At 36.5% G+C, this 24,837-nt stretch overlaps 1 protein-coding gene and 1 non-coding gene across 2 annotated transcripts in view; both read left to right on the forward strand.

Moving 5' to 3' along the window:
• KMO (kynurenine 3-monooxygenase) overlaps positions 1 to 24,837 on the forward strand; it is a 53,339-nt gene that overhangs the window by 15,309 nt on the left and 13,193 nt on the right. Inside the window, 6 exon segments of the mRNA XM_006142365.3 lie at positions 5,038 to 5,107; positions 6,036 to 6,133; positions 7,973 to 8,062; positions 13,159 to 13,207; positions 20,984 to 21,071; positions 23,595 to 23,760. Of these exon segments, the coding sequence (XP_006142427.1) occupies positions 5,038 to 5,107; positions 6,036 to 6,133; positions 7,973 to 8,062; positions 13,159 to 13,207; positions 20,984 to 21,071; positions 23,595 to 23,760 (561 nt within the window).
• Positions 14,982 to 15,088, forward strand: LOC114006077 (U6 spliceosomal RNA). Its single transcript, XR_003547844.1, has one exon. It is a non-coding gene; the product is annotated as a U6 spliceosomal RNA (small nuclear RNA).

A 24,837-nucleotide genomic window follows, 5' to 3' on the forward strand; every position in this document is an offset into this window, starting at 1 on the left:
CGCACGCACGCACACAGTCACTAAACCACAATCTTAGACAATAAAAGAGTAAGAACCAAACCAAAATAAAACCAGAGAACATACAAAGCAACTAGACAACACCTAGCAAAATGACAAGAGTAAGTTCTAATCTATCGACAACAATCCTAACTGCAAATGGATTAAACTCCCCATGTAAAAGATGCAGACTGGCTGAATGAATTTTAAAAAGAAAGTAACTATACTCCTACAAGAAACTGACTTCGCATGTAAAGACATACATAGATAACACACATAAACAGAAAGTAAAGGAATGAAAAATGTATCTCATGAAAATGGAAGCCAAAAGCAAACAGGAGTATCGATTTGATAACAGTTAAAGTAGACTTCAATTCAAAAACTGAAAAAGATAAAAAAGGCCATTATATAATGATGAAGGAATCAATCCAGCATGAAGACATAATTGTAAGTACACGTGTGCCCAATACGTAAACATATAAAACTATTACTATTATTAGAGTTAAAGGGAGAGATAAACTCTAATGCAGTAATTGTTGGATAATATTTCAATATCCTACTCTCAACCTTGGACAGATCATCTAGGCAGAAAATCGATAAATATTTTACTTAAACCTCACCATAGGTCAAAAGGACTGACGTTGACAGAGTATTTCACCCAACAACTAGAGGTAACATTCCTCTTATTAGTACCTAGATTATGCTCCAAGACAGACCACATGTTAGGCCACAAAATAAGTCTCGAAAAATAAAACTTCTAAAACTAGAAATCATATCAAATATCTTTGCTGATCATAATGAAAAGAAACTAGAAATTATTAACAATATGAATATTGGAAATCATATAAACACATGGAAACTAAATAATGCATTTCTGAATTACCACTGGGTTAAGGAAAAAATCAAGACAAAAATTTAAAAATTGATGGAAACAAATGAAAATACAACATACCAAAGCCTATGGAATACTGCAAGAGCAGTTCTAAGAGGAAAGTTTATAGCAATTTATGCCTCTATCAAAAATGAGTAAATGATAAATAAATAAATAAGAAAGATTTCCAATAAACAAAATGAATACAACCTAATTCCAAAAATTAGCAGAAGGATATAAATAAGAAAAATTAGAGAAGAAATAAACTAACTTTAGACTTTAAAAAAATGATATAAAGGATCAATAAAACAAAAAGTTGCTTTTTAAAGATAAAATTAATAAACCATTAGCTGGACTAAATCATAAAAAGAGAGAAGACACCAGTAAAATAAGAGACAAAAAAAGGAGATTCCAACTGATAAAAAAGAAATATAAAAGATAATTTGACTTGTGAAAAACTGTATGCAAACAAACTGAAAATTCTAGATGAAATGGATACATTACTGGACACACACCATCTACCAAGACTGAACCAGGAAGAAATACAAAATCTGATTATACCAATAACAGTCATTGAGATTAAGTCAGCAATAACAAGTGTCCCAAACAAGAAGCATGTAGAACCAAATGGTTTTACTGCTGAATTCTACCAAACTTTAAAGAAGAGCTAGTATCAGTTGTCCTCAGACTATTCTAAGGAATCAAAGTGGAATGAATCCTCCAAACTCATTCTACTAGGCCAGTATTACCCTAAAACAACCAAAACCAGACAGATAACACACACACACACACACACACACACACACCTGTGTGCAGAACATATTTGTATTTCTTGGGTCTGGATATTTCAATGCCTCTCTAGGTTCATTTGTTAATTTTAAGAGGGCTTTTGTTTGTTTGTTATTGTGTAATCTTTAGGGTTTTATCCCTAGTGAACAAAAATCCTTGGCAAAAATATTAGCAAATCAATTTCAACAGCACATCAAAAAGATTACACATCTTAACCAACTAGGTTTTATCCTAAGAATACAAGGACAGTTTAAACATATGTAAATCTGTAAATGTAATAAATCATATCAACAAAATGAAGGACAAAAATCACATGATCATCTCATTAGATATGGAGAAAGCATTTGACAAAATTCAACATCAATTCAAAACAAAAATGCTCAACAAATTAGGTTTAGAAGGGGAACATACCTTAACATAATAAAGGCCATTGGTGACAAATCCACAGCTAACTGAATGGGGAAAAACTGAAAACTTTTCCGCTAAGTACTGGAACAAGACTTGCTCTGCTCTTTTTTAATATAGTACCAGACATTCTAGTCACGCAATTGGTTAAGAGAAATAAACGGCATCTAAATTGGAAAGGAGGAGGCTAAATTGTCCCTGTTTGCAGACAATATGATAGTAGATAAAGAAAACCCTAAAGATGATCCCCAAAACAAACAAACAAAAGCACAAAACAAAAAAATTTTGTTTTCTTTTGAGTGGTTGGGTTCAGTAATTTGTTAAAAAAAAGAATTATTTTTATTGTTTTTATTTTTTTATTTCTTTTTTTATACATTCAATTACCTTTTTTAGCTTACAAAGTGAATATTTCACTATGTGAACATTTCTCTCTAGTCCAGTTGGTTAAATTATAAAATATCTTCAATTGATAATACCACATTTTTGTTGTCCCATTAATGCTTTGCCTCCCTATTTTTCTTCTAAATGTTTAAATTGAAACATAAACTTTTCTCCCTTCCTGACCCCTTTGCAATTAGAAAATATTTGTGAGCTTATTTTGTGGCAGAATGGTTATTTGCATAAGTTCAATAATACAATAGTATCTGTTGTCTTGCCTCAGAAATTGAATTCTTATGGGGCTTTGTGCAAATAACAGACCAAATTGAGATTAACCTAATTTTTTTTTCAAATAAATTAGTTCATATTTCTCTTTATGCATGCAGGCCTATGAGCCCAAAGCCCAGTGTTAGTTTAAGCTGCCAGGTCCAAGACTTGAACCATGGTTGACTACATGTGAGTCCAAAGATGTAACCACTATGCCATCTACTGGTCCCCACTTTCCTTTTTTCTCTCCCTCTCTTTGGCAAGTGCACACACCTTATAGCACATTTAAAAAATATATTATTTTAAAGAATAAAAAAAAATTGCATTTAAAACAGCTAAAAAGAAAATAAAATGCCCAGGAATAAATTTAACCAAGGAGGTATAAGATCTCCAATATAAATAAAATACTTATAAAAGAAATTGAAGAAGCCACACAAAAAAATTCAGATATTCAGTGTTCATAGATTAGATGAATCAGTATTATTAAAATGCCTATACTACTTAACTGAATACAATTTATCTGTTCAATGCATTACCTATCAAATTACCAAGCATATTCTTCACAGATATAGAAAAAAATATGAAATTTGTATGAAATCATAAAAGAGCCCAAATAGAAAATGAAATCTTGAGCAAAACTTGTGAAGCTGGAGGCATTATACCACTGGATTTCAATGTATACTATAAAGGTATAATAACAAAAATAGGATGGTACTGGCAAAAGCAGACACATAGATCAATGGAACAAAACAAACAATCCGGAAATAGGTCCATGTATATACAGCCAGCTGATGTTTAACAGAGCTGCCAAGAAAATCCACTGGGAGGGACCAGCAGATGACGTAATGGCTACGTTGCTGGACTCCTACGTAGTCAACTGCAGTTTGAGTGCCAGACCCGGCAGCTTAAACACACAATGAGCTTACCTACTTGTGTGTCCAAGATCCAGAGAGAATGGAGGAGAAGGGATTGTAGTGTGGCCATCTCCCCTGAGGGGGTGATTTATCACTTTCTGTCTTTATCACTCTTTCTGGCCAGTGAGTGTGCCCTATAGCAAAAACCTCTCCAAAAAAAAAAAAAAAAAAAAAATCCCCTGATGGAAAGTCTCCTCAATAATTGGTGCTGGGGAAACTGTGTATGTAGAAGAATAAAGTTAGAGTATATCTCTCACTATCCACAAAAATCAACTCCAAATGCATTCAAGACTTAAACATAAAGCCTGAAGCTACTGTGCTACGGGATGAAAACATAGGTGAAACACTTCAAGATATCCATATGGGTAAAGACTTCTTGAATAAAAACTCAAAAGCACAGGCAACAAAAGCAAAAATTGGCAAATGGGATTATAGCCAATTTGAAAGAATCCGCCCAAGATCCCAAGAGGAGAATGGTTGAGAAGGGACTGTGGAGTGGCCATCCCCCCTAGGGGAGGTGATTTCTCACTTTCTATCTCTGTGTCTCTCTCTGTGTCTCTGGCAAGCACACATGCCCTATAGCAAAAACCTCTCCAAAAAAAAAAAAAAGAATCTGCACAACATAAATGACAAAGAATCAATAACCAGGCTATACAAAGAATTTAACAGCCAAAAATGAATACTAAATAAAATAACCTGACTGAAAAATGAACAAATGACCTAGACAAACAGTTTTCAAAAGACATGCAAATGACCAATAAACATGAAAAAATGTTCAGCATCACTGGCCGTTAGGGAAATGCAAATCAAAACCACAATGGGATATCATCTGATCCCAGTTCAAAGGACTATGATTAAAAAGATAAAAAATAACAAATGCTAGCGAGGATGTGGAGAAAAGGGTGCTCTTTAACACCATTGGTGGGAATGTAAACTGGTCCAGTCATTATAAAAGTAGTATAAAGTTTCCTTAAAAAACTAAAAATAAAACTTCTGTGTGATCCAGTTTTCCCTCTGTTTGGTGTATATCCCAAGAAAATCAGTATGTCATAAAAGTATCTGCACCCCAGCCTTTATTGTAGTGCTATTCACAATAGCCAGTATATGCAAAATCTAAGTTTCCCTCAACAGACAAATAAATAAAGTGTGGGGAGATATATATACAAATACATTTCCCACTTATAAAACAGTAAAAAAAAAATTTAAAAAAGACTCTAGAATTATATCACTTAATCTTGAATTAGTCTTATTATTTTTGCAAAGGGTCCTTTCCAGTAGTGACTGAGTATGTAAATCAATATGATCAATGTGGTTAATAAAGCCACACATGATGTTTCATTTTGCCACTAAAAATTGTCTTTATTTGTAGAGTTGAATATGTATATATATATATATAAATTTTTTTTTGGTTCCTAGGTTGGATCACTACATGCATGCTTCCTTGCAAAAAGGAATTTCCAAGTTGATGTATATGAAGCTAGGGAAGGTAAGTCAATAGTGAACATTGTGAGATGTGATTCTGATTCTTTGACACCTTTGTCTCTCTTTTTTAAGACTATTTTTTAAAATTATTATTATTTTTAAAATTATTTATTAAATTTTATTTATTCCTTTATTTAATTTTAATTTGACAGAGAGAGACACAGAAACAGAAAGAGGGGAAGTGAGAAAGCCAGGCACCAGGTCCAAGACTTGAACCATGGTCAGCCATGTGGGAGTGTCCAACGCCTTAACCACCATGCCACCTGCTGGTCCCAATTTTTAAAAATTATTTATTATTATTATTATGTAAGTTTGATATAGAACACATGAGAGAGGTAGAGAGAGAGAGGGGAAAAGTGAGAAAGCAAGCCACAAGGTCTGGGACTTGAACAGTGGCCAGCCATGTGGGAGTCCAGTACCCTAACCGCCATGGCACCTGCTGCTCCTCTCTCTCTTTCTTTGTAAGATATATATGTGTGTGTGCATATATATATATCTTCCATGGGAGAGTAGAGAGAGAGAAAAACACCCCCAGTAGAGTCAGCATGCTGCAATCAACACCAAGTCTTAGCAGGTTCAGATCACTGGTGCATGGACAAATGCATGTAAGCTCAGAAAGTTTGTAGGATGTGATACCAAGACCCCTTCCATAGAGACCCCGATGCACCACCATGTGCCAACACCTTGACCTTTCTCTTGATCTTCTGAATTTAAAAAAAAAAAAATTAGTAAAATAAAGTTTTTAAAAAAAGAATTGTTTTTGGAAACCTCAGCTATCTAAATTTAATATGGACTTACTACTTTTTATATTTTCATTAGAAGAGTTAATAAGGTCTTTAAATTGTGTCCCGAATGCACCAAATGTTCAGGGACAATGACATGCCCATCCTATATATACTCCTGTAACATGGAGTCTGCTTCCAATGTCTTAGATATTCGAGTGGCTGAATTCGCACGTGGAAGAAGCATTAACTTGGCCCTTTCTTATAGAGGACGGCAAGCCTTGAAAGCCATTGGCCTAGAAGATCAGGTACCTTGTTAAATCATTTTCTTTATAAAAGATATTACCTGTGGTCTTGATTTCATCCTGGTTCGAAGTGCCATTTAGTGCCAAGAATACCTGCATGAAAATTCACGCTACGAATGTTTTCAAAATTTTTAATTAGGCAAGAGGGTCACCTGACTTGCCACTTGAGGCACCAGAGTGTGACAGGCAACACTGAAACCTCATCTAATGATTGCTTCTAACATTGGCTCTCAACAGCATGGTGGGTCTCTGCCGATAGCAAATAGGAGTTGAGATGACGAATGAAATGACAGGAGGCAGAAAAACTCTGTTTTTAATTCTACAGGCCCATAATTTCTTATCCACAATTCTACACCCCAGAAAGTTCTGAAAATTGAAAGCTTTTTTCATCATTGATTTGGCAGCAAACCTTGACCTGACATGAAACTCACATGGTCTATTTTTTTTTTAAAAAAACTATTTAGTATGAATATGTTTTTTAACAGAAAATGTGTTTTTGATTTGGGAGGTGGCCCAGACCCGCTGGGTGTTATGTGATATCCAGCATATGTATGATACACTGCCTGTCTACAATTTGAAAAATTATGAATTCTGAAATTGTCAAATTTTATTTGGATAAAAAAAAAAAGTGTTAAAAATGCAGAACAATTTTTTTTTTTTAAAAAACTATTTAGTATGATATGTTTTTTAACAGAAAATGTGTTTTTGATTTGGGAGGTGGCCCAGACCCGCTGGGTGTTATGTGATATCCAGCATATGTATGATACACTGCCTGTCTACAATTTGAAAAATTATGAATTCTGAAATTGTCAAATTTTATTTGGATAAAAAAAAAAAGTGTTAAAAATGCAGAACAATTTCCTCACATGGGCTTAATGATGAGAACTTCTCATTGTGTAACATAAAACTTGGAAATGTAAACAGAAGTGATATACACAGGGCCTTCAAAAGTTCATGGAAAATGTGTATTATGAAAAAACTGTGGGTGGATTTCAAAATTATTTTGCACCAGAATGAACTCGTAACTTCAGTTCCATTTTATCTAAACTTTTTGAAGTCCCCTTATATTTCTCTTGATAATACTTTCTCTGACAATGAGTCTTTGAATTGATAATAAAAGTAAAAAGGGACCAGCAGATGGCATAATGGCTACGTTGCTGGACTCCCATGTAGTTGACCATGGTTCGAGTCCCGGACCTGGTGGCTTAAACTCATGCCAGGAGCATGTGTGTGCGTGCCCAAGATCCTGAGAGGAGAATGGAGGAGAAGGGATTGCAGCATGTCCATTCCCCCCGGGAGGCGGGGGGCGTTTTCTGTCTCTCTGTCTCTCTGTCTTTCTGGTTATAGCAAAACCCTCCCAAAAAAAAAAAAAAAAAAAAAAAAGTAAATACAGGTGGATCTGCATTCCTGCAATTGTCTTCCATACAACAGCAGCCATATATACAGCAGCAGCAGTATAAGACATTATGGTGGATTTTAGAAGCCTGGCGTTTTACACTTCATGGTGACCCTTTTTGTTATTGTAAGAAAATCACTTAACTTCTCTAACAACATAACACTTTCCTCAGTCTGTGATATTTGACTGAGATTAGATATACTTTAAGTCAATTCCAAGATCTAAAGTAAAAATAAAACAAAAAACAACTAAACTAAAAATTTCAGGAACATAGTTTTCACTGAATGTGTTTTTACCATACTGGACTTTCGTGATCCTTCACAATTTTTTAGATTTTTTTTTGGGGGGGAAGAATATTTGAAAATCACATTTTGCAATCAATATCTATCTTATTGCACACTGCTATGTTATAGTAATTAAAATCAATATTTCTGGTTTCATTTCAGATTGTATCCCAAGGTATTCCCATGAGAGCAAGAATGATTCACTCTCTTTCAGGAAAAAAGTCTGCCATTCCCTACGGGACAAAGTCTCAGGTAGGTCACCCTGGAGCCTACTGTGCATTGATTGTAACGAAGTCTGATGTCTGGTACCTACCACTTACTTACGGGCCCCTTCCTTCCTCTCTAGCCCTATCTTTGACATTGCCTGCCTCATTCCGTCTAGATTTTAAGAACACATACATTAGTTAGCAAATTAATTCACGAAGACACTCAGAACAGATCCGAGCCCCTAATAAACATTCAAACAGACTTAGCTATTAGCATTTCCCTTAAACGTTTATTTCTTGCCTCTGTGCACTGCTTCTGTGGCCTGGCTGCCTGAGACTCCTTTTCAATCAGACAGAGAGGCTTATAATGTTATTTGCTGGCAAGCATAATGTTTTATGATGTTGATGTTTTCACCTAACTAAACCTCTTGCCCAGATGTGTTTCTAACAATTTACAGAACCGATCAGAAAGGCTGCCAGTGCTACATTCATTTTGCAACAGTAGAGGCCAGACATGATGGAGAGTTTATGAAAGAACATTCATTATCCTGCTTTGTGTTGTTGGTAGCTTTCATGCAGTACCAAACAGAACTGGGGGGAAGATGTGTTTTTATCTAGTATACCTTCTGAGTTTGTTTCCTTGAAGAGAATGAATGCACCAAACATCCATGAGCAGAAAAAACCCAATTTGCTTTGTTTGGATCTAAGCAGTATTTTTGTTGAGCATAGAGACACAGTGAGATTCAGATTTTTCTCTGACCCTTTGCAAAGCTCCCATTGCAGGTCAATTAGCACTTTGCATACTCACCTGGGACCTTGGTAAAATAAGGAGCCTGACTCAATAGGGCTGAGGTTTGGCATTTCCAACAAACTCCAAGTGATGTTCACGCTGCTGGTTCAGAGACCACACTTTAGGAAACAAGATCTGAAGCCCATATGTTCGTAGGATCAAGGTTTAGCTTATCTTTTAATGATGTACATGGCTCAAAGTAAAACATTCTATTATTCTATTACACCTTTTGGGGTGGGGACCAAATAAAATTTTTTTTTATTTAATAGCTTATTAAAAATAGTAACCTGCTTTTTGGACATTATGAAAATATAGGTACAAAGTCTTAACACATATGCCTGATAGAAGGAAGGAGGAAGAAGCCCACTGAGCCATTCTTAGTGAGATAAACATTTTCAAGTAATTAACATGTCCTATGTAATTGGCCCCAAATTGAGCTGGGTATAACAGGAGAGACCAAAGAATTGTCTCCTTAATAAGCTAGTAAGGTTAACACGTGGAAATCAAGCATGAGTTGTGCATAATAAATCTGGCACTCAATAATGATTGTCTTGTGTATCATGCACTGCTAGCTGCTGAGAACAGAGGAGTATGCAACCCAGAGGGATGCACAGAAATCAAGTTCATTACACAAAGACTTCCGCTGGGTGATGGCAGGAGCGCTTAGCTATATGGTTCAGATAAGAAATAGGAAATTGGTCAGAGAGAGAGGAAGGTTGTAGTTTTCAGAGAAGATTTCACAGAGAAAGAAAGATTAGAGATGGACATTTGTTTAAATCTTAAATCGGCAGTGAAACAAAGTTGTCCCGATCCAATCCCTACTTGGTTTGATCTCTTATGGAGGAAGGTGGAATGAGATTGATTTCTAAGAAATGCACGTTTTTTAAGCACTAAGTGTATTAGGTGGGAAAACTTCCAAATACACTTTAGTAAAACAGACTCTCACAGTCATTAGCAACTCTGGATTCATTGAATGCAATCACGTTGTTTTAGAGACAAGGAAATAGACTCACATGAGAAATCAAGGAAGCAAGAAGGCAGGTTTCCTCACAGGCAAGTTGCTGGCTGAACATGGGTGCTGAGAGCCTGGACAGTACTGCTTAGTTACATACATATGTGTGTGTGTGTGTGTGTGTGTGTGTGTGTGTGTTTGTATACACTAAACTGTGAGGGATTCATAATAATTATATCACTCTTATTGTGTAGTAACATGGACTGTGCTGAGGAAGACCAAGTGTTGCTCATCCTTTCTGTAGAGATTAAGCCAATGACATATCAATAGTAAGATATGGTTCAGTATCAGAGAAGTTAGATGAGGAGAGCAACTTGGACGTGAGTTCCAAATTGGCCTTTTTACCCTGAATATTGTGTGTGTGTGTGTGTGTGTCTGTGTGCATGTGAGGGAGAGGAAGAGAGAGAGAAAGCGCACATTAATTCCCTAAAAGGGTGAAAGCATTAGTGCGTGTTTCCACTTGGGGCCTTCAACACTTTATAAGAGGGAGGAAATGGTCCATCCCTCATCATCCTTCTGTTTCTCTAAATTCTTAAGAACCAAATTCATGCTAAATTTAGAGCCGCCCCTCATTTTTCATTTGCATCATTGGTTTTATATCTCAGTCAAACATGGGGACCTCCTTGCCCTTTAAGAACCACATAAAATATCTTTGAACCTCATAAGTTCACAGCTGTACCCCTTGACCCCAGGATAGCTTCAATCTCCAAGTAGTTGGACCCCTCTGTCTCTTGGCTCTGTATTCCCGTTTACTTGTTATTGACTGTGTACCATGGGAGTCCAGGCATATAATTTACCCTTTTCATCGGTTTTCAAAAACAACGCTCATTCAGAAGATGCATGAGGAGCCACTAGGTGGCATAGTGATTGAGTCTTCAGGCTCCTCTCTAACCGACCACAGTTCAAGTCCTGGACCTGGTGGCTTGCTTTCTCACTCTCTCTTTCTGGTCAGATTAAAATAATAATAATAATAATAAACAAACTTAAATAAATTTTTCTTTAAAAAACAAAACAAAAGATGCATGAATCTTCAGAAGATCTATGGATCATTAAGAGATGACAGTGGGCATGATACATCAAACAATCTAGAAATCCCGATGTGCAGAATTTGACCTCCCAAGTTCTTGTTGATCCCCTTGTCGGGCCGCCCTCCTCCAGCTGTTTCTTTCTTGGTCCTGTCTTGCTTTCATATTTATCCCTATAAAAACATTCTCTAAAAAATAGAGCTTGTCAGAGCTCTCCAATTCTTACTCCCTACCTCTTATGCTGAAAATAGAGAAACAACACCCCCTCAATAGGAAACATTCTCCTCCGAAGTCATTGGGAATAGAAGAAATAAATGATTTTTTCCCTTATGCCAAGAATCTTCAAAAAGTTCATGGAAAATGCATACTATGAAAAAACTATGGATGAATTCAAGATTTTTTTGGTGCCAAAGTAAATTCGTACATTAATCCTATTTTTCACAAACTTTTAAAAGTACCCTCGTATAACTGAGATAGTCAATGCTACAATGATTGCTTTAGAAATCTACAAAGGAGAATATCTAATCTCTTGTAGGTTTTCTGGTATTCTCTTTAGTTATAAAAGCCACTTTATAGCTCCTGATTTATTTATTCTTATCCTTATTTATCATTTATAAGGTCAATCTCTTAGAATAGGTGTTGGAGGAGTGTAATTTGAGGGGAGCAATTCAAATTTTAGGTGATGCTATAATATTGTCCAAGATTTGGAGAACAGACAAGACAAGGGATGTCCAATGTTCGTGCAGGACTGAGGTGTCTGTCAGTTTCCAGAAGATGCAAACATCAACCAAACCTGACAATTGATATGAAATGAATATTTTCACACATAAAAGAATCTTATAAATGGAACATTTCCTAATAGGTTTGGCATAACAAATTTTGTTTCCATTGAAAAGACTAATGATCCAGAAGACTAGAAAGCACAACTAGAACAGTGCAGAGCTAGAGGCACGGAATAAAGAGATTTCTTTTTATTTTAATTTATAACAAAGACAGGAAGCCTCTCCTCAGTTATTATCATCGTAGTATGACCAGGTTCTTTCTACAGAAGTATAAATTTAGCTGTTAGTGTTAAACTTCTACTTTTTGAGGAGGTGAAGATTCCTAATTAGCATATTTGTGCTAAAATATTGTGATGTCATAATTTGGATAATCATATGCTTTAATTTTTTTTTATGCAATACATTCACCCCAAATTGCAAGGCTGAATTATTACTTTTATGGCCCCTATATAGATATCTTTGTCATCGTGGGCTTCTTTTTCTATAAAACACTAAATTTTTTTTTAAGTTTTTTTTGCTAATAGGGTGCATGCGCTCGCCAGACAGAGAGAGACAGAGAGACAGAAAGCAAGAAATCACCCCCAGGAGGGATGGCCACACCACAATCCCTTCTCCTCCATTCTTCTCTCAGGATCTTGGGCACGCGCACACCAGGTCTGGAATGTGAACTGCAGTCGACTATGTGGGAGTCCAGAGACATAGCCATTACACTAGCTGCTGGTCCCAAAACACTAAATATTAAAAAGTATATTTTACAACTACATTGGTATAAAGATGACTATAATCCAGGCTGGATTTATTATTATACTAGGTTGCTGGGAAAGTCATGATGTACTTTTTCTATGTTTTTCTATGCAAAAATGCATCATGACTTTTCCAATGACCCATTCTATTTATGATTATTGCACTTATTTTTTTCTTTTGATTTTAAAATAAATTAACATCGAACCATTTTAATTGATCTGTTAAAATAGTGTGGCCCCTGAGTACTGTAACTCCCTCATCTTATGGGATAATCTTGCTGAATTGTCCTATAAAGTCAGAAACAAGTGATGTTTGCTTCTACTTTTGCCAACCGCCATCCCTACCACAACCACCCAGCACACGCATACGTGTACACACACGTGCACACCTTTTACATTGAACTGAAGGCCTTCAAAATAGCCTTACTGAGAAATAGGATATTATTCTAGTAATACTGTCATTACAGAAGTTTCTCTAACAGCTAAATTTGTCCCCCCCCAAAAAACGTTTGTGGTTAAACAAAACTATCTTAGTAAAAGTAAAAATGACATTTTAGCTAGAAGGGAAGGGTTTGGTTTTTATAGTCCAACTTGGAAATAAGTTAAAACTTGGGCATTGTAGTATATATATTTGGTTAAAGTATTTTTTAAAGGCCACTTAGTTAAATGGTTATAAAACTAAGCTTACAACCTTCTACTCAATATTAAATATTTCCTATTGCTAAGTGAGTAACTTAGAATTTTATTTGTCCAATCTCCAGAAACAGTGTCTACTGTATTTTTCTTGCAGTATATTCTTTCCATAAGCAGAGAAAATTTAAACAAGGATCTTCTGACTGGTAAGTCCAATTCTTTTATTACCAGTTGTCATTTTGAGTAAAGCACATAATCTTGTCATGTAATTTACTGGGACTTGGCTCACTGTCCCTTTCTGTGGGTTATAAAAAATAAGACTATGTACATTACAAAGTTCTTCTTAAAAAGTAGTCCACGGTTTCTGTCTCTTCCTCATCTGATAGATGATCTAAATGAAAATCACTTGTTCACTGTATATTGAATTCCCATTGTCTCGTAGGCAGTAGAAGGCCTAAGTGTTCACTCTCAATAATGAATACAGTCTAGAGGAACAACAGTCGATGCTCACATCATTTGCAAAGTGACTTAATTAAATTTGCACTGCATAAGAATGAAAAATTATTAGTGTAGAGACTGATAGAGGGCTGCAGACCTCAGGGTATTGCACATTCCTGTGTATTAGACAGTAGGAAACCAAGGAGAGTAGGGGCTGTAAGGAGTTAAGAAAATGAAAGATAAAACATAACCTTGAGCAACTAAAAATGTTACTAAACTAATAGAAACTTCAGGGAAAGGTCTGTCCATTAAAAGAAAAGTCACTACATTGTAAATTAAATTCGGAGTTTGGATAATCAATTTAATCACTTCCATGCAGCCTTTACTAAATGTAAACATAGATCATAATGGTTTGTTCTCTTTCTGAGCATTTGTTCTTAAACAGATGGATGACCAGCAAAGAGTTCCTCAAGTATTTATCTTGTAGACCAAACCCTTTGAATATAGTCCAGCAGCCTCTGAACTTTGAAAAGTGGAAGTTTCGCATGTTTTTTCTTCACTTCTCCACTATCCTTGATTGAGTTTGCAAAGTCTGTTTGAATCCAATTGAGTTGTGTTGAATGAAGTGGATCGAACTGGAAAGAGAAACGTGATGGGGAAGTTCACTCTAGTTGATACACTGATGACTTGAAAAATAGCGCTTAGTATTCTTCATAATTCCATTTCTTACAGTTCAATGTGAACTGTAAGACCACCTCTTTATAGCATCCTCTGAATTTGTAAAGATAAAAATAATAGCAAACAGCAAACAGAGTCAGCAAGTGGCTTGGTGGTTAAGGTGCTGAATTCTTTTTTTAAAATTTATTTACATGTAATCACATCTTTACAGTATACATACATTTCTTTTTCCAACACAAGAACTATGCATGTCTGTCAAGACAAAGATATTACTATATACATTATCATCAGCAAAGAGTTTTTCATTTTTTATCAGTTAATTATACTTTTACCAGTTTTTTTTTCCTTCCCTTTTCCCTTCCCTCCCTTTCATACTAAACTTTTTTTTTCACATTTTATTGATTCACTAAAGATCTTAAAGTATGGACAAAACTAGAAATCTAGTGACAAGTGCACTATAATTTTCTCCTGAAACATTTTTCTCTCTCCATTCCCCCTTTTAATAAGAGAAGTATAAACTAACTTATTTGCAAAAAAAAAAAAACAAAAAAAAAACATTAGATTAACCTCAATTTGGTCTGTTATTTGCAAAAAGTCCCATAAGAATACAATTTCTCATACAAGGCAACAGATATTATTGTATTATTGAACTTATGCAAACAATCATTCTGCCGCAAAATAAGAATGCTCATAAATGTTTTCCAATTGCAAAGGGACCAGGAAGGAAGAAAAGTTTATGTTTCAATTAAAAAACTGTTTTTAACAAATTGCTGAACCTATCAACAACTCAAAAGAAAACAAAAACTCTTAAATCTGGAAGACAAAGCATAGGAGAAAATCAGTAATGTTTCAGAAAAAAGTCATGTGCTCGCTTCGGCAGCACATATACTAAAATTGGGACGATATGGAGAAGATTAGCATGGCCCCTGCACAAGGATGACATGCAAATTCATGAAGCATTCCATATTTAAAAAAAAAAAGTCATAGGATTCTACTTCACCAGTTCAGTCTCTTGTAATCTCTCTTTTGTTGAATTTGCAATGTGACTGTGGTCTGAACTTTCTGTTAACATTCAACATTATTGATATTTCAGAACTTGTCCCTACCATTAAGTTGGCTTTTTTTGTTGTCGTTGTTCTCTTGTTTGTCTGTCTGTCTTTAGTTTTCCTGGGATAGTATTCCCTTCAGAACTTTTCAAAGAGCTGGTCAGGTGTTGGTAACTTCTTTCAGGTTTTGTTTATCTGAGAATGTTTTTGTATTTTTTTTTCCATATGAAAGATAATCTTGCTGGATATAGTGTTCTTGGTTGAAATTGTTTTTCACTTAACACTTTGAAAATATTTTCCCATTCTTTCTTTGTTTGCATTGTATCTGATGAGAGGTCCAATGTTAGCCTGATGGGAGATCCTTTGAAAGTAATTTCATGTTTTCCTCTTTCCAATTTTAATATCTCATCTCTGTCTGTGGTTTTGGTCAATCTGGCTATGATTTGCCTTGGAGAAGACCTTCTTGGGTTGATTATCTGTGGGGGTCCTTTGTATTTCTTGGGTCTTGATATTTGAATGCCTCTCTAGATTTAGAAAGTTTTTTTCCAGGATTTCATGGAATAGATTATCAATGCCCTGATTAGTTTCTTCACCCTCTGGGATACCAATTATCTGGATATTTCAGTATCTAGTGGTATCTAGTATTACTCGTATATTATTCTCATTTTTTGGGTTATTTTCTCAGTTTCTGGTGAATTTTTCTAGGTCAGAGTTTCTGTCTTCTCCATGATCTAATTTGCCTTTAATACCCTCAAGGGAGATTTTGATTTACTGTATTACAGCCTTCATCTCTAATCGTTCCATTTGATTCTACTTTATGGTGTGTATTTCCTCTTTCAGATCATGAAAGAGGTTCCTCACCTCCTGAAACTCATTGTCTCTTTTCTTTTACATCTTCTGGAGTTCATTGTCTCTCTTCTCTTGCATCTCGGTTAGCTTTGTCACTATGAGGTCCTAAAATCTTTATTTGACATTTCCAGGAGTTCCATTGTACTGATTGTGGATGATGAAGGGCTGTTCTTTCCCCTTGCAGGGTAGATATTCTATTGATTTCCCGTATTTCTTGTGCCTCTGCTGTGGTTTCTGGTCATCTGATGGATTATATGTTTCTTCCTACTTTCTTGGAGTTATTTCTGAGTGTTAGAGGCATGTGGAATGAGATGACCTGCAATATTATTGCAGTTCCATTTCCCTGATCCTCACTAAGCAACCTGCACTTTTGTCAGTGAAACTGGTTATTACAAAGGCCTCACAGTTTCAAGGGAATAGGTGCATCTGGGCTGGGCTGTGGGGCTTCAACTAAGAATTCAGAGGTGTGTTGAGGAGATGAGCCGTGCTCTCCCTGCAGCTCCGTATCTCTCTCAGCTGCTCACTTTGCAGACTCTTCTCTGATTTTTAGTCATTTGGGGGTATGTTCACATTTGCCTAATTTGTTAGCAACTTCTGCTACTGTCAGCTCATATGCTTCACTTTACTGTGAGATACTTCTATGCCTATTTCTCCTCTACTACTGTGTTTTGCAACTTGGTATCCACAGAAAGGAACTTTAATTTAGATTTATAAAGCTGAATTTATCCCTTTCTGTAGCAGTTCAGTGGGGGTTGAGGTTTTCTATGACCCTAAAAGTATTCAGGTGTTTCAAAACTGTGCACCTAGACCTGCCTAGATACTCAATGTGCAGAAGGTGAGAAGCATTATGAGAAAGTCAGGTAAAAGAAAGAAAACAAAGGGAAAAAGATCAAAAGAGAGAGAGAGAGAACAAAACAATGAAAAGGGAAATTAAAAAAAAAAAACCTGCAAAAAATGAGAACTATGTGTGAAAGGGGCAGTGCTAGGCCCACCTCAGATGCACATGGATTCTGAAATTAGCAAGAGAAAGGAGAAGTCAGACACAAGAGACAGAACCTACAGATTTTTTAAAAATATATGTATACACCCCCCCCCACACACACACACACACATACACACACATATATATGAGAACATTTTTGAGAGAAAGGGAGAGGGAGCGAGAGAGACAGAGACAAAAAGAAGACAAAGATCACCCTACCTGGCTTTTCACTGGTTGTTGGGCCAGAAGGAGAGGTTTGGGGCAAAGGCTTTCCAGTTAAAGGGGCAGGCGTCGGCCCACCTCAGATGGACATGGATTCTGGCTTTTTGCTGGGTGTTGAACTGGAAGGAGAGGTTTGGGGCAGAGACCTTCCAGTTAAAGGGGCAGGCCTAGGCCCACCTCAGACGCACATGGTTTCTGCTTAAAACCCAGCTGGTGGAGCAGACAGTCTAGGCACTGCTACTTAATGCTGGAGGCTATATGGAAAAGGTGGTGCTGGGTTCTCATATGGTCACTGACCATGGTTCAAGTCCTGGAGCCAGTGACTTGAAAATCATGCCAGGTGAGCATGTGTATTTGTCTCCAAGAGGAGAATAGAGGAGAAGGGATTGCAGTGTGGTATCTCCCCTCCAGAAGGGGTGATTTCTCACTTTCTCTCATAAAAACATTTAAAAAAATCAGCAAGCATTCATTGAGGTACTAGGCACTATGTTAAGTGATTTATATACATCGGTTTACATAACTCTCTCAACAACTGTGCAAGGTAGAAGTTATTTTTGTCTCAATTTTACGGATGGTGAAATGAGGCTTAGAAAGCCTAGCTCACACTGTTAATAATTGGTAGAATCTGAATTTGAACTTAAGTCTGTTTATTCCAAAGTCCATGCATTCAACTACTACATTCTCTGCCTCTACTATTATATATGAAACATCTCTTTATATTAAAAAGCTAAAATATGGGAAAGGTATAATTTTCGTGTACACATTAGAAGTTTCCCTTTTTTTTTTTTTAGGAATGTGTTGTAGAGCATGCAATTTAATAAATGTCATACAGTGTTAATAACATGAATGCTGAATTTCTTGACCCCTAACCTATGTTTGTCATGTGAAGTTCTTTCTTTCTTTGCAAGGCATCAGATGCGTGAATTGCACATTTGGTCAATGAGATGCTCGTTTCTCTCTACTAAACAACCTCCCCTCTGAAAACATTGCCATTAAATCATTTCCCTGCATCAGCAATTCATGGAGGATTGTTTCCTGGTTAACTATTCTGTGGAATGTTAATAATCATTAAGTAAAACAAAACAGAAAAAGGATATGCGGTTAAATACATTTGATAAATCCTACCTCGAACAAGTTTTAAGTCGTTTTTTGTTTGTTTTTTTCCATGCAGTACTTCTCAGGACTTTTTCATTATACTAGCTTGCATTGTAGAACTTCTAAAGCAGCACTGTGCACTATGTGGCCACAAATGACAGCCGCACGTAATCATAAATTTTATACAAATCATTGTCAAAAATCTAAAAAGAAATGGGTGAAATAGTTTTAGTAGGATATATAGCCACCTACTGTATAAAAAATTTTGTCATTTCTATGTGTAATCAATATGAAAGTTTCCTTATGAGAAATTTTCTTCCTTTTTTTTAGGAGAGAGGTGGTTCTAAGTTGTCAAATTCCAGTGTGTGCCACACTTCTCAGTTCAGACTAGTTATATTGCAAACATTCAACAAGTACATGCAACTGCAGACCAGGAAGCATAGCTCAAGATGGTCAGAGTAGTCACTTCTTTTTTTTTTTTTTTTTGAGAGGTTTTTTCGCTATAGGACGTGTGCGCTCGCCAGACGGACAGAGAGAGATAGAGAGACAGAAAGCGAGAAATCACCCCCCCAGGGGGGATGGTCACGCCGCAATCCCTTCTCTTCCATTCTCCTCTCGGGATCTTGGGCACGCACACACATGCACCCGGCCTGAATTTTAAGCCACCGGGTCCAGGACGTGAACCGCGGTCAACTACATGGGAGTCCAGCGATATAGCCATTACGCTAACTGCTGGTTCCCAGAGTAGTCACTTCTTTACTGTCTTTGACCATGAAACAGCTTTTATTTATTTATTTTTTTAAGAGCATATTCCAACACTAATAGTCTATGGGAAAGTCTTTGGGATGTAATAGTATATATTATGTAAAAAATGAAATAAGATAAAGTTTATTCCACAAACATCTTTTGTTTTTAAAAGATCCCCTACTCCCTACCAAGTATCAAGCAAACTCTGATTTCTCCAAAGGTGTTGAAATTTTCTTATATAAAAACAAATTCGTTTGCTTGAAGGTCTTTCAGATTTTATTTTTTACTTATATATTTATTATTATTATTCATACATTAAATCGCTATACATCATTTAGATTATCGAGACTTTACCGAGCATGATATACACCTCGGTCCAGCCCAGTTGAGACCAGATTTTAATATCCTAAAATTTCCAGTGTCATATCCAAGACTCTTAAAATCTTCAAATCCTTGAGACCAGCAGATGGCATAATGGTTATGTTGCTGGACTTCCACATAGTTGACTGTGGTTCAAATCCTGGACCCAACAGCTTAATAACTCTTGTAGGGTGAGTTCTCCAAGAGGAGAATGGAGAATGGATTATGGCATGGCCATCCTTCCCGGGGGGTGATTTCTTACTTTCTGTCTATCTCTCTCTGTCTTTCCAACAAATGCATACACCCTACAGCAAAAATATCCCTAAAAAAAAATACCTTCAAATCCCAAATCAAACTAGAACAAAAGAAGATGAAACCTGAGATGAGGAGAAGTAGATATAAAAAATACTGAGTTGTAAGTCAGAACTCTTTGCTCATTTCCCCTACCCCATTTTTTTTTAAGTTTTTGTGTTCACTGGGGAGAGAGAGACAGAGGGAAAGTGAGAAATCACTCCTTCCTCCTCCACTGTCTTCTTGGGATTTGGGGCATGTACACACACACACCCAGCATGATTCTCAAGCCACCAGGAACAGGACATCACAGGTGACCATGTGGGAGTCCAGCCCCTTAATCATGATGCTACCTGCTGGCCCATTCGCCTAATTGTTTTAAAAGTCAATTCTTAAAAAAAAAAAATTGCCATAGAAGATACTATTTATAATTAATGTATCTAGCTTGAGTTTGGGCCTTAATTTTTCACTTTGTGATCTCAGGGATCTTAATCTTCCCTCTTAGGATCTGCATTGTAAGATGAAGGAATTTGAACTAAATCATCTCAAAGATTGATTTCAGCCCTAATATCTGCATTCTACTTTGTACTTTTATGAGTAACAAATAGTCTGTAATGTTGCCTCATCATGAACGTCATTAGGAACAAAGTCAGATTTTACTAATATAACAAGAACATGATTAATAATTCAGAACTCAATTCTAGATATCCCTACCAGGCGAGGCACAAAAGCACTAAAGTTTCAGTCTGTTTGTTGAGAAGTTTCAAAGCTTCTTATTCCTGTTTCCCCTTCCAGTATTGGATTTCCCAAAAAACTTAGCACCAATAATCTATGTTTGTGACAACTTGAATCAGGAGTCTGGGGACTTGATAAAACTAGACCCAGAGATGTACATACTATGAGGGAAGGAGCTTGGGTGAATATTTTCGATCACAAGGAAAGCCTGATATTAGCAGCAACTTTTGAAATATATGATGCTGGTGTCTTTCTAAAGTGGCTAATAATTACAGCAATGGAAGAATGTGCACAATGGAATTCGTTGGGTTTATTTAGAAGACTATAGCTGGGTTTTAGTCATCTATTTTACTAACAAATTAGACTAGAATTTTGGCCACACAATTGTCCAATGATCATTCTAATCCATGTGTTTTTACACCACTAAGGATAAATGTAAAATACATATCATACCGTTCCCAGGAAATGATAAATATTCTTTTTGCCTAAGTAAGCATTGAAATTTCATTTCTATTTGCTTTCTTTCTTTGTTTCCTCAGCTGTTGAAAAATACCCCAATGCGAAAGTGCACTTTGGCCACAGGCTGTTGAAATGTTTTCTTGAAGAAGGAAAAATCACAGTGCTTGGGTAATCACGGGTCAGGTTTTTGACTCCGGGGGTGAAAGCTTAGAGTAGAGAGCTGTATCTGTAAACTTTGTTCTTTGGCTCTTTTGAAATAGTTAAATGATTACTAAAAGGGTAATTTCAAATGGTTTCTAGATTCAAGAAATTTTGGATTGAAATAGGTCTTGGATACTTTCTGAACACCAATGTCAGTGATTCTTACTAATTCTCTTGTTACTCATCTTCCCACAGTATCCCACATGGGTGACCATGCTCTACTTAAGACTCTCTCCTCCTTCGACAAAGATGACTCTCCACCACCCTGCTTCTCCTGTCCTCGTCTCAGTGCTGTTTTTCTGCCTCTCCATAGCTGGTTCTATTACGTTGAAAAGCTCAAGTCACATATCCTACTGTTAGGATATGTCATGAGTTCAACATATAAACTCATGCCTCTAAAACGAACATCTCTAGTCAAGACTATTTTTGTTTGTTTGTTTGCTATTGTCATAGGGCACATGTGCTCACCAGAGAGTGACAGAGAGGGAAAGTGAGAAACAAACCCCCCAGGGGGGATGACCATGCCACAATTCTTTCTCTCCCATTTTCCTCTTGGGATTTTTAGGTACACACATACACACACACTCAGCATGATTTTCTTTTTTCTTTTTTTTTAGAGGTTGTTCAAATATTTTCTTTTTAAAATTTTTATTATTATTTATTATTATTCCCAGCATTATTTTCAAACTACTGTCTCTGGGACTTAAACTGCAATCAGCCATGTGGAAACCCAGTGCCTTAACCACCACATACCTCCTGGCTCTGTCGAATCTTCTCTTATCATTCTCAACCCTCCTCAAAAATCTTAATCAACTAATGTCAATTTTCTATTAAACATCCATGTCTCTCCGAGCCAGTTCCTTTCTTGACTTCTCTTGTACTATTTCTTGAATAACTAGAATTATTTGTGATGTATCCTTTTTTCTATTCCTTTCTGTTAAATATAAAAACACTTTCCAGGCATTCTGACTCCCTGTTGGCTTCAGAGTCTGTCTTCCTTATTTCTGCAGCATGACGGTACTTCCAGCTCTCATCCCCATACACATGTTATTACTATCATCGCGTTCCTGTTTTCCTCTCTTCTGCCACCACTCCAAACTGCCAAGTAAACTTTCTTATATAGTACCACTCTTCATACACCATCTTCTCAATGTAAAAATTTATGTCCTCCTTTTTAGCCAGAATGCAGACGGTACCCAACTTACAATAGTTCGATTTGGGACTTTTCAGCTTTACAATAGGTGAAAGTGATATACATTAAGTGGAAACCATACTTCAAATATTCATGCAACCATTCTGTTTTTTCACTTTCAATATTCAATAAATTATATGAGTATTCAACACTATTTTTAAAAGTTTATTTATTTACTTCTTCCATGAGAAAGAGAACAGAAAAAAATAAAACAGGGACAGACATCTTCATCTGAGTCTCACTCTATTCTTTCCCCCAATCTTCCAGCCAGCACTCTCCTTTTTCCCCCAATCTTCCAGCCAGCAAGATCACAGGTTTGCTCCTATACCTGGCACATTCAGGTCAACCTGAGATCTGAACCTGGGTCTTCCACATGGCTTCCAGCATTGTAGAACAGTTCCCTACTGCCTGTGCCACTGTGGCCAGGCCATTAATTTATTATTAAATAGGCTTTGTGTTAGATGAATTTGCCCAACTGTAGACTAATGAAAGCATTCTGAGCTCATTTAAGATAGGCTAGGCTAAGCTATGCTGTTCAGTAAGTTAGGTGTGTTACATGTCTTTTTTTAAGAATTATTTTATTTAACCTTATGTATTTATTTGTTTATTTTAATTTAACCAGAGAAGGACATAGCAAGATAGTGAGGAAAAGTGAGAAAGCAAGCCGCCAGATCCAGGATTCAAACCACAGTCAGCCATGTGGGAGTCCAGCACCCTTAGCCACCATGCCACCTGCCGTCACCTGTTACATGTATTTTCAACTCATATTGGGTTTATCAGAATACAATCCCAACATAAGGCAAGGAGCATTGGTATTTAAACCTTTTTTCTATTATCCAAGCTTCTCTCCTCCTCTATTTTCCTCCTTACATTGTATTAATGTCTTGACCTTTCCTTCTGATCCTTCTCCTAGAAAATCCCAGTCACAAATCCCTGTCATTGTTCTTACACTCACTCATGCCTTTGGAATATATGAATGCATTGTTCCTTTACACACTTGGAACACCCTACCCTCTCTTCAAGATTCTCTTCCTTCATGCAGAGAGCACATCTCCTTTTCACAGTTCTGTGATCTAGCATGCTTTCATTAATCAGTATGATATGGGACGTTCTCATTCTCATAAGCATGACCGGGCCAAGTGTTTTCATCCTACTTTTATATATTTTGACTCAAAGCTTAAGTCAGACGTGTAAATTTTCTGAGTTACCCAGTGAGTCACTACTTTTTATACCCAAGTAGAGGTACATTATTTTCACCACCAGATCATTTTTTTTAGATGGCTCATTCTATTTTTCAGATCTGACAAAGTTTCAAAAGATGCCACTTATGACCTCATTGTAGGATGTGATGGAGCCTATTCAACTGTCAGAGCTCACCTCATGAAGAAGCCTCGCTTTGATTATAGTCAGCAATACATTCCTCATGGGTACATGGAGCTGACTATTCCACCTAAGAATGGAGATGTAAGTCCTTCCCTTTCCACAACTCTCCTCCCAGATGAGTGGAGAAGCTGAGTGGTTCTCAGTGATATGTCTTGATCAATGTTGAGTTTTCCCACAAGAACTCTGTAATGAATAATACATTGGATATACAAGGACCTCTTTAACAATATCACTCTCACTCCTTACATTTTTATTATGTTTTCCTAAGTGCAAAAGAAAGAAATTACAACCTTTCTTCTGGAAAAAAAACAGGGAGTTTATATTAAATGATAGTATAATTTGTTTCTGATTTCTTGAGAGAAAAAAAAGTTGGAAATCAATTCTCCAGCCTACTGACAATCCAGAGTTCTTACAATTATGATTAATTCAAATGACGATTATTAAATGAAATGATGAGTAAGCTATTACAAAGATATTTTCATTGTATTTTTTTCATGCTCAGGTTCCCATTATTAAACGATATGTGACTGGGGCCAGCAGGTAGCACAGTGTTTAAGGTACTGGATTTCCACATGGTTGACTGTGCTTTGAGTCCTAGATGTAATGGATTGAAAATCACATGTGGTTGGGGGCCAGCAGGTGATGTGGTGGTTGGGGGCGCTGGACTCCCACATGGCTGACCACGGCTCAAATCCCAGACCTGGTGGCTTGTGTTTTCACTCTCCCTCTCTCTTTCTCTCACATACACTCTGTCCCTGCCTGGTCAAATTAAAATAAATAAATAAAGTTAAATTTAAAAAAGAAGGAAAATCACATGTGGTGTGTGTATGTATGTGCCCAAAATCCCAGAGAACGGAGGAGAAAATATTGCAGTGTGGCAATCACCCTGTGTGGGGGGGATGATTTCTCACTTTCTCTCTTTCTGTCTCTGTCTGTCTTCGGTGAGTGCACCTGCCCTTTCGCAAAAACCTAAACAATCAAAAATAAACAATATGTGACTGGAAGTAAATAAAGTGGTATGCAAATTTTTAGATTGTCAAAAGCAAACAAGTCTAGTACAAACTAGCTAGTTAGTTTGAGTTAGTGGTGTTACATACCAATGAACTATGTCAGTCAGTCAAATTTCTATTTAACATTGCATTGCCCCTTTTTTTTTTT

The sequence above is a fragment of the Tupaia chinensis genome, unplaced genomic scaffold (genome assembly GCF_000334495.1).
Source record: "Tupaia chinensis unplaced genomic scaffold, TupChi_1.0 Scaffold000074_1, whole genome shotgun sequence".
NCBI lineage: Eukaryota > Metazoa > Chordata > Mammalia > Scandentia > Tupaiidae > Tupaia > Tupaia belangeri.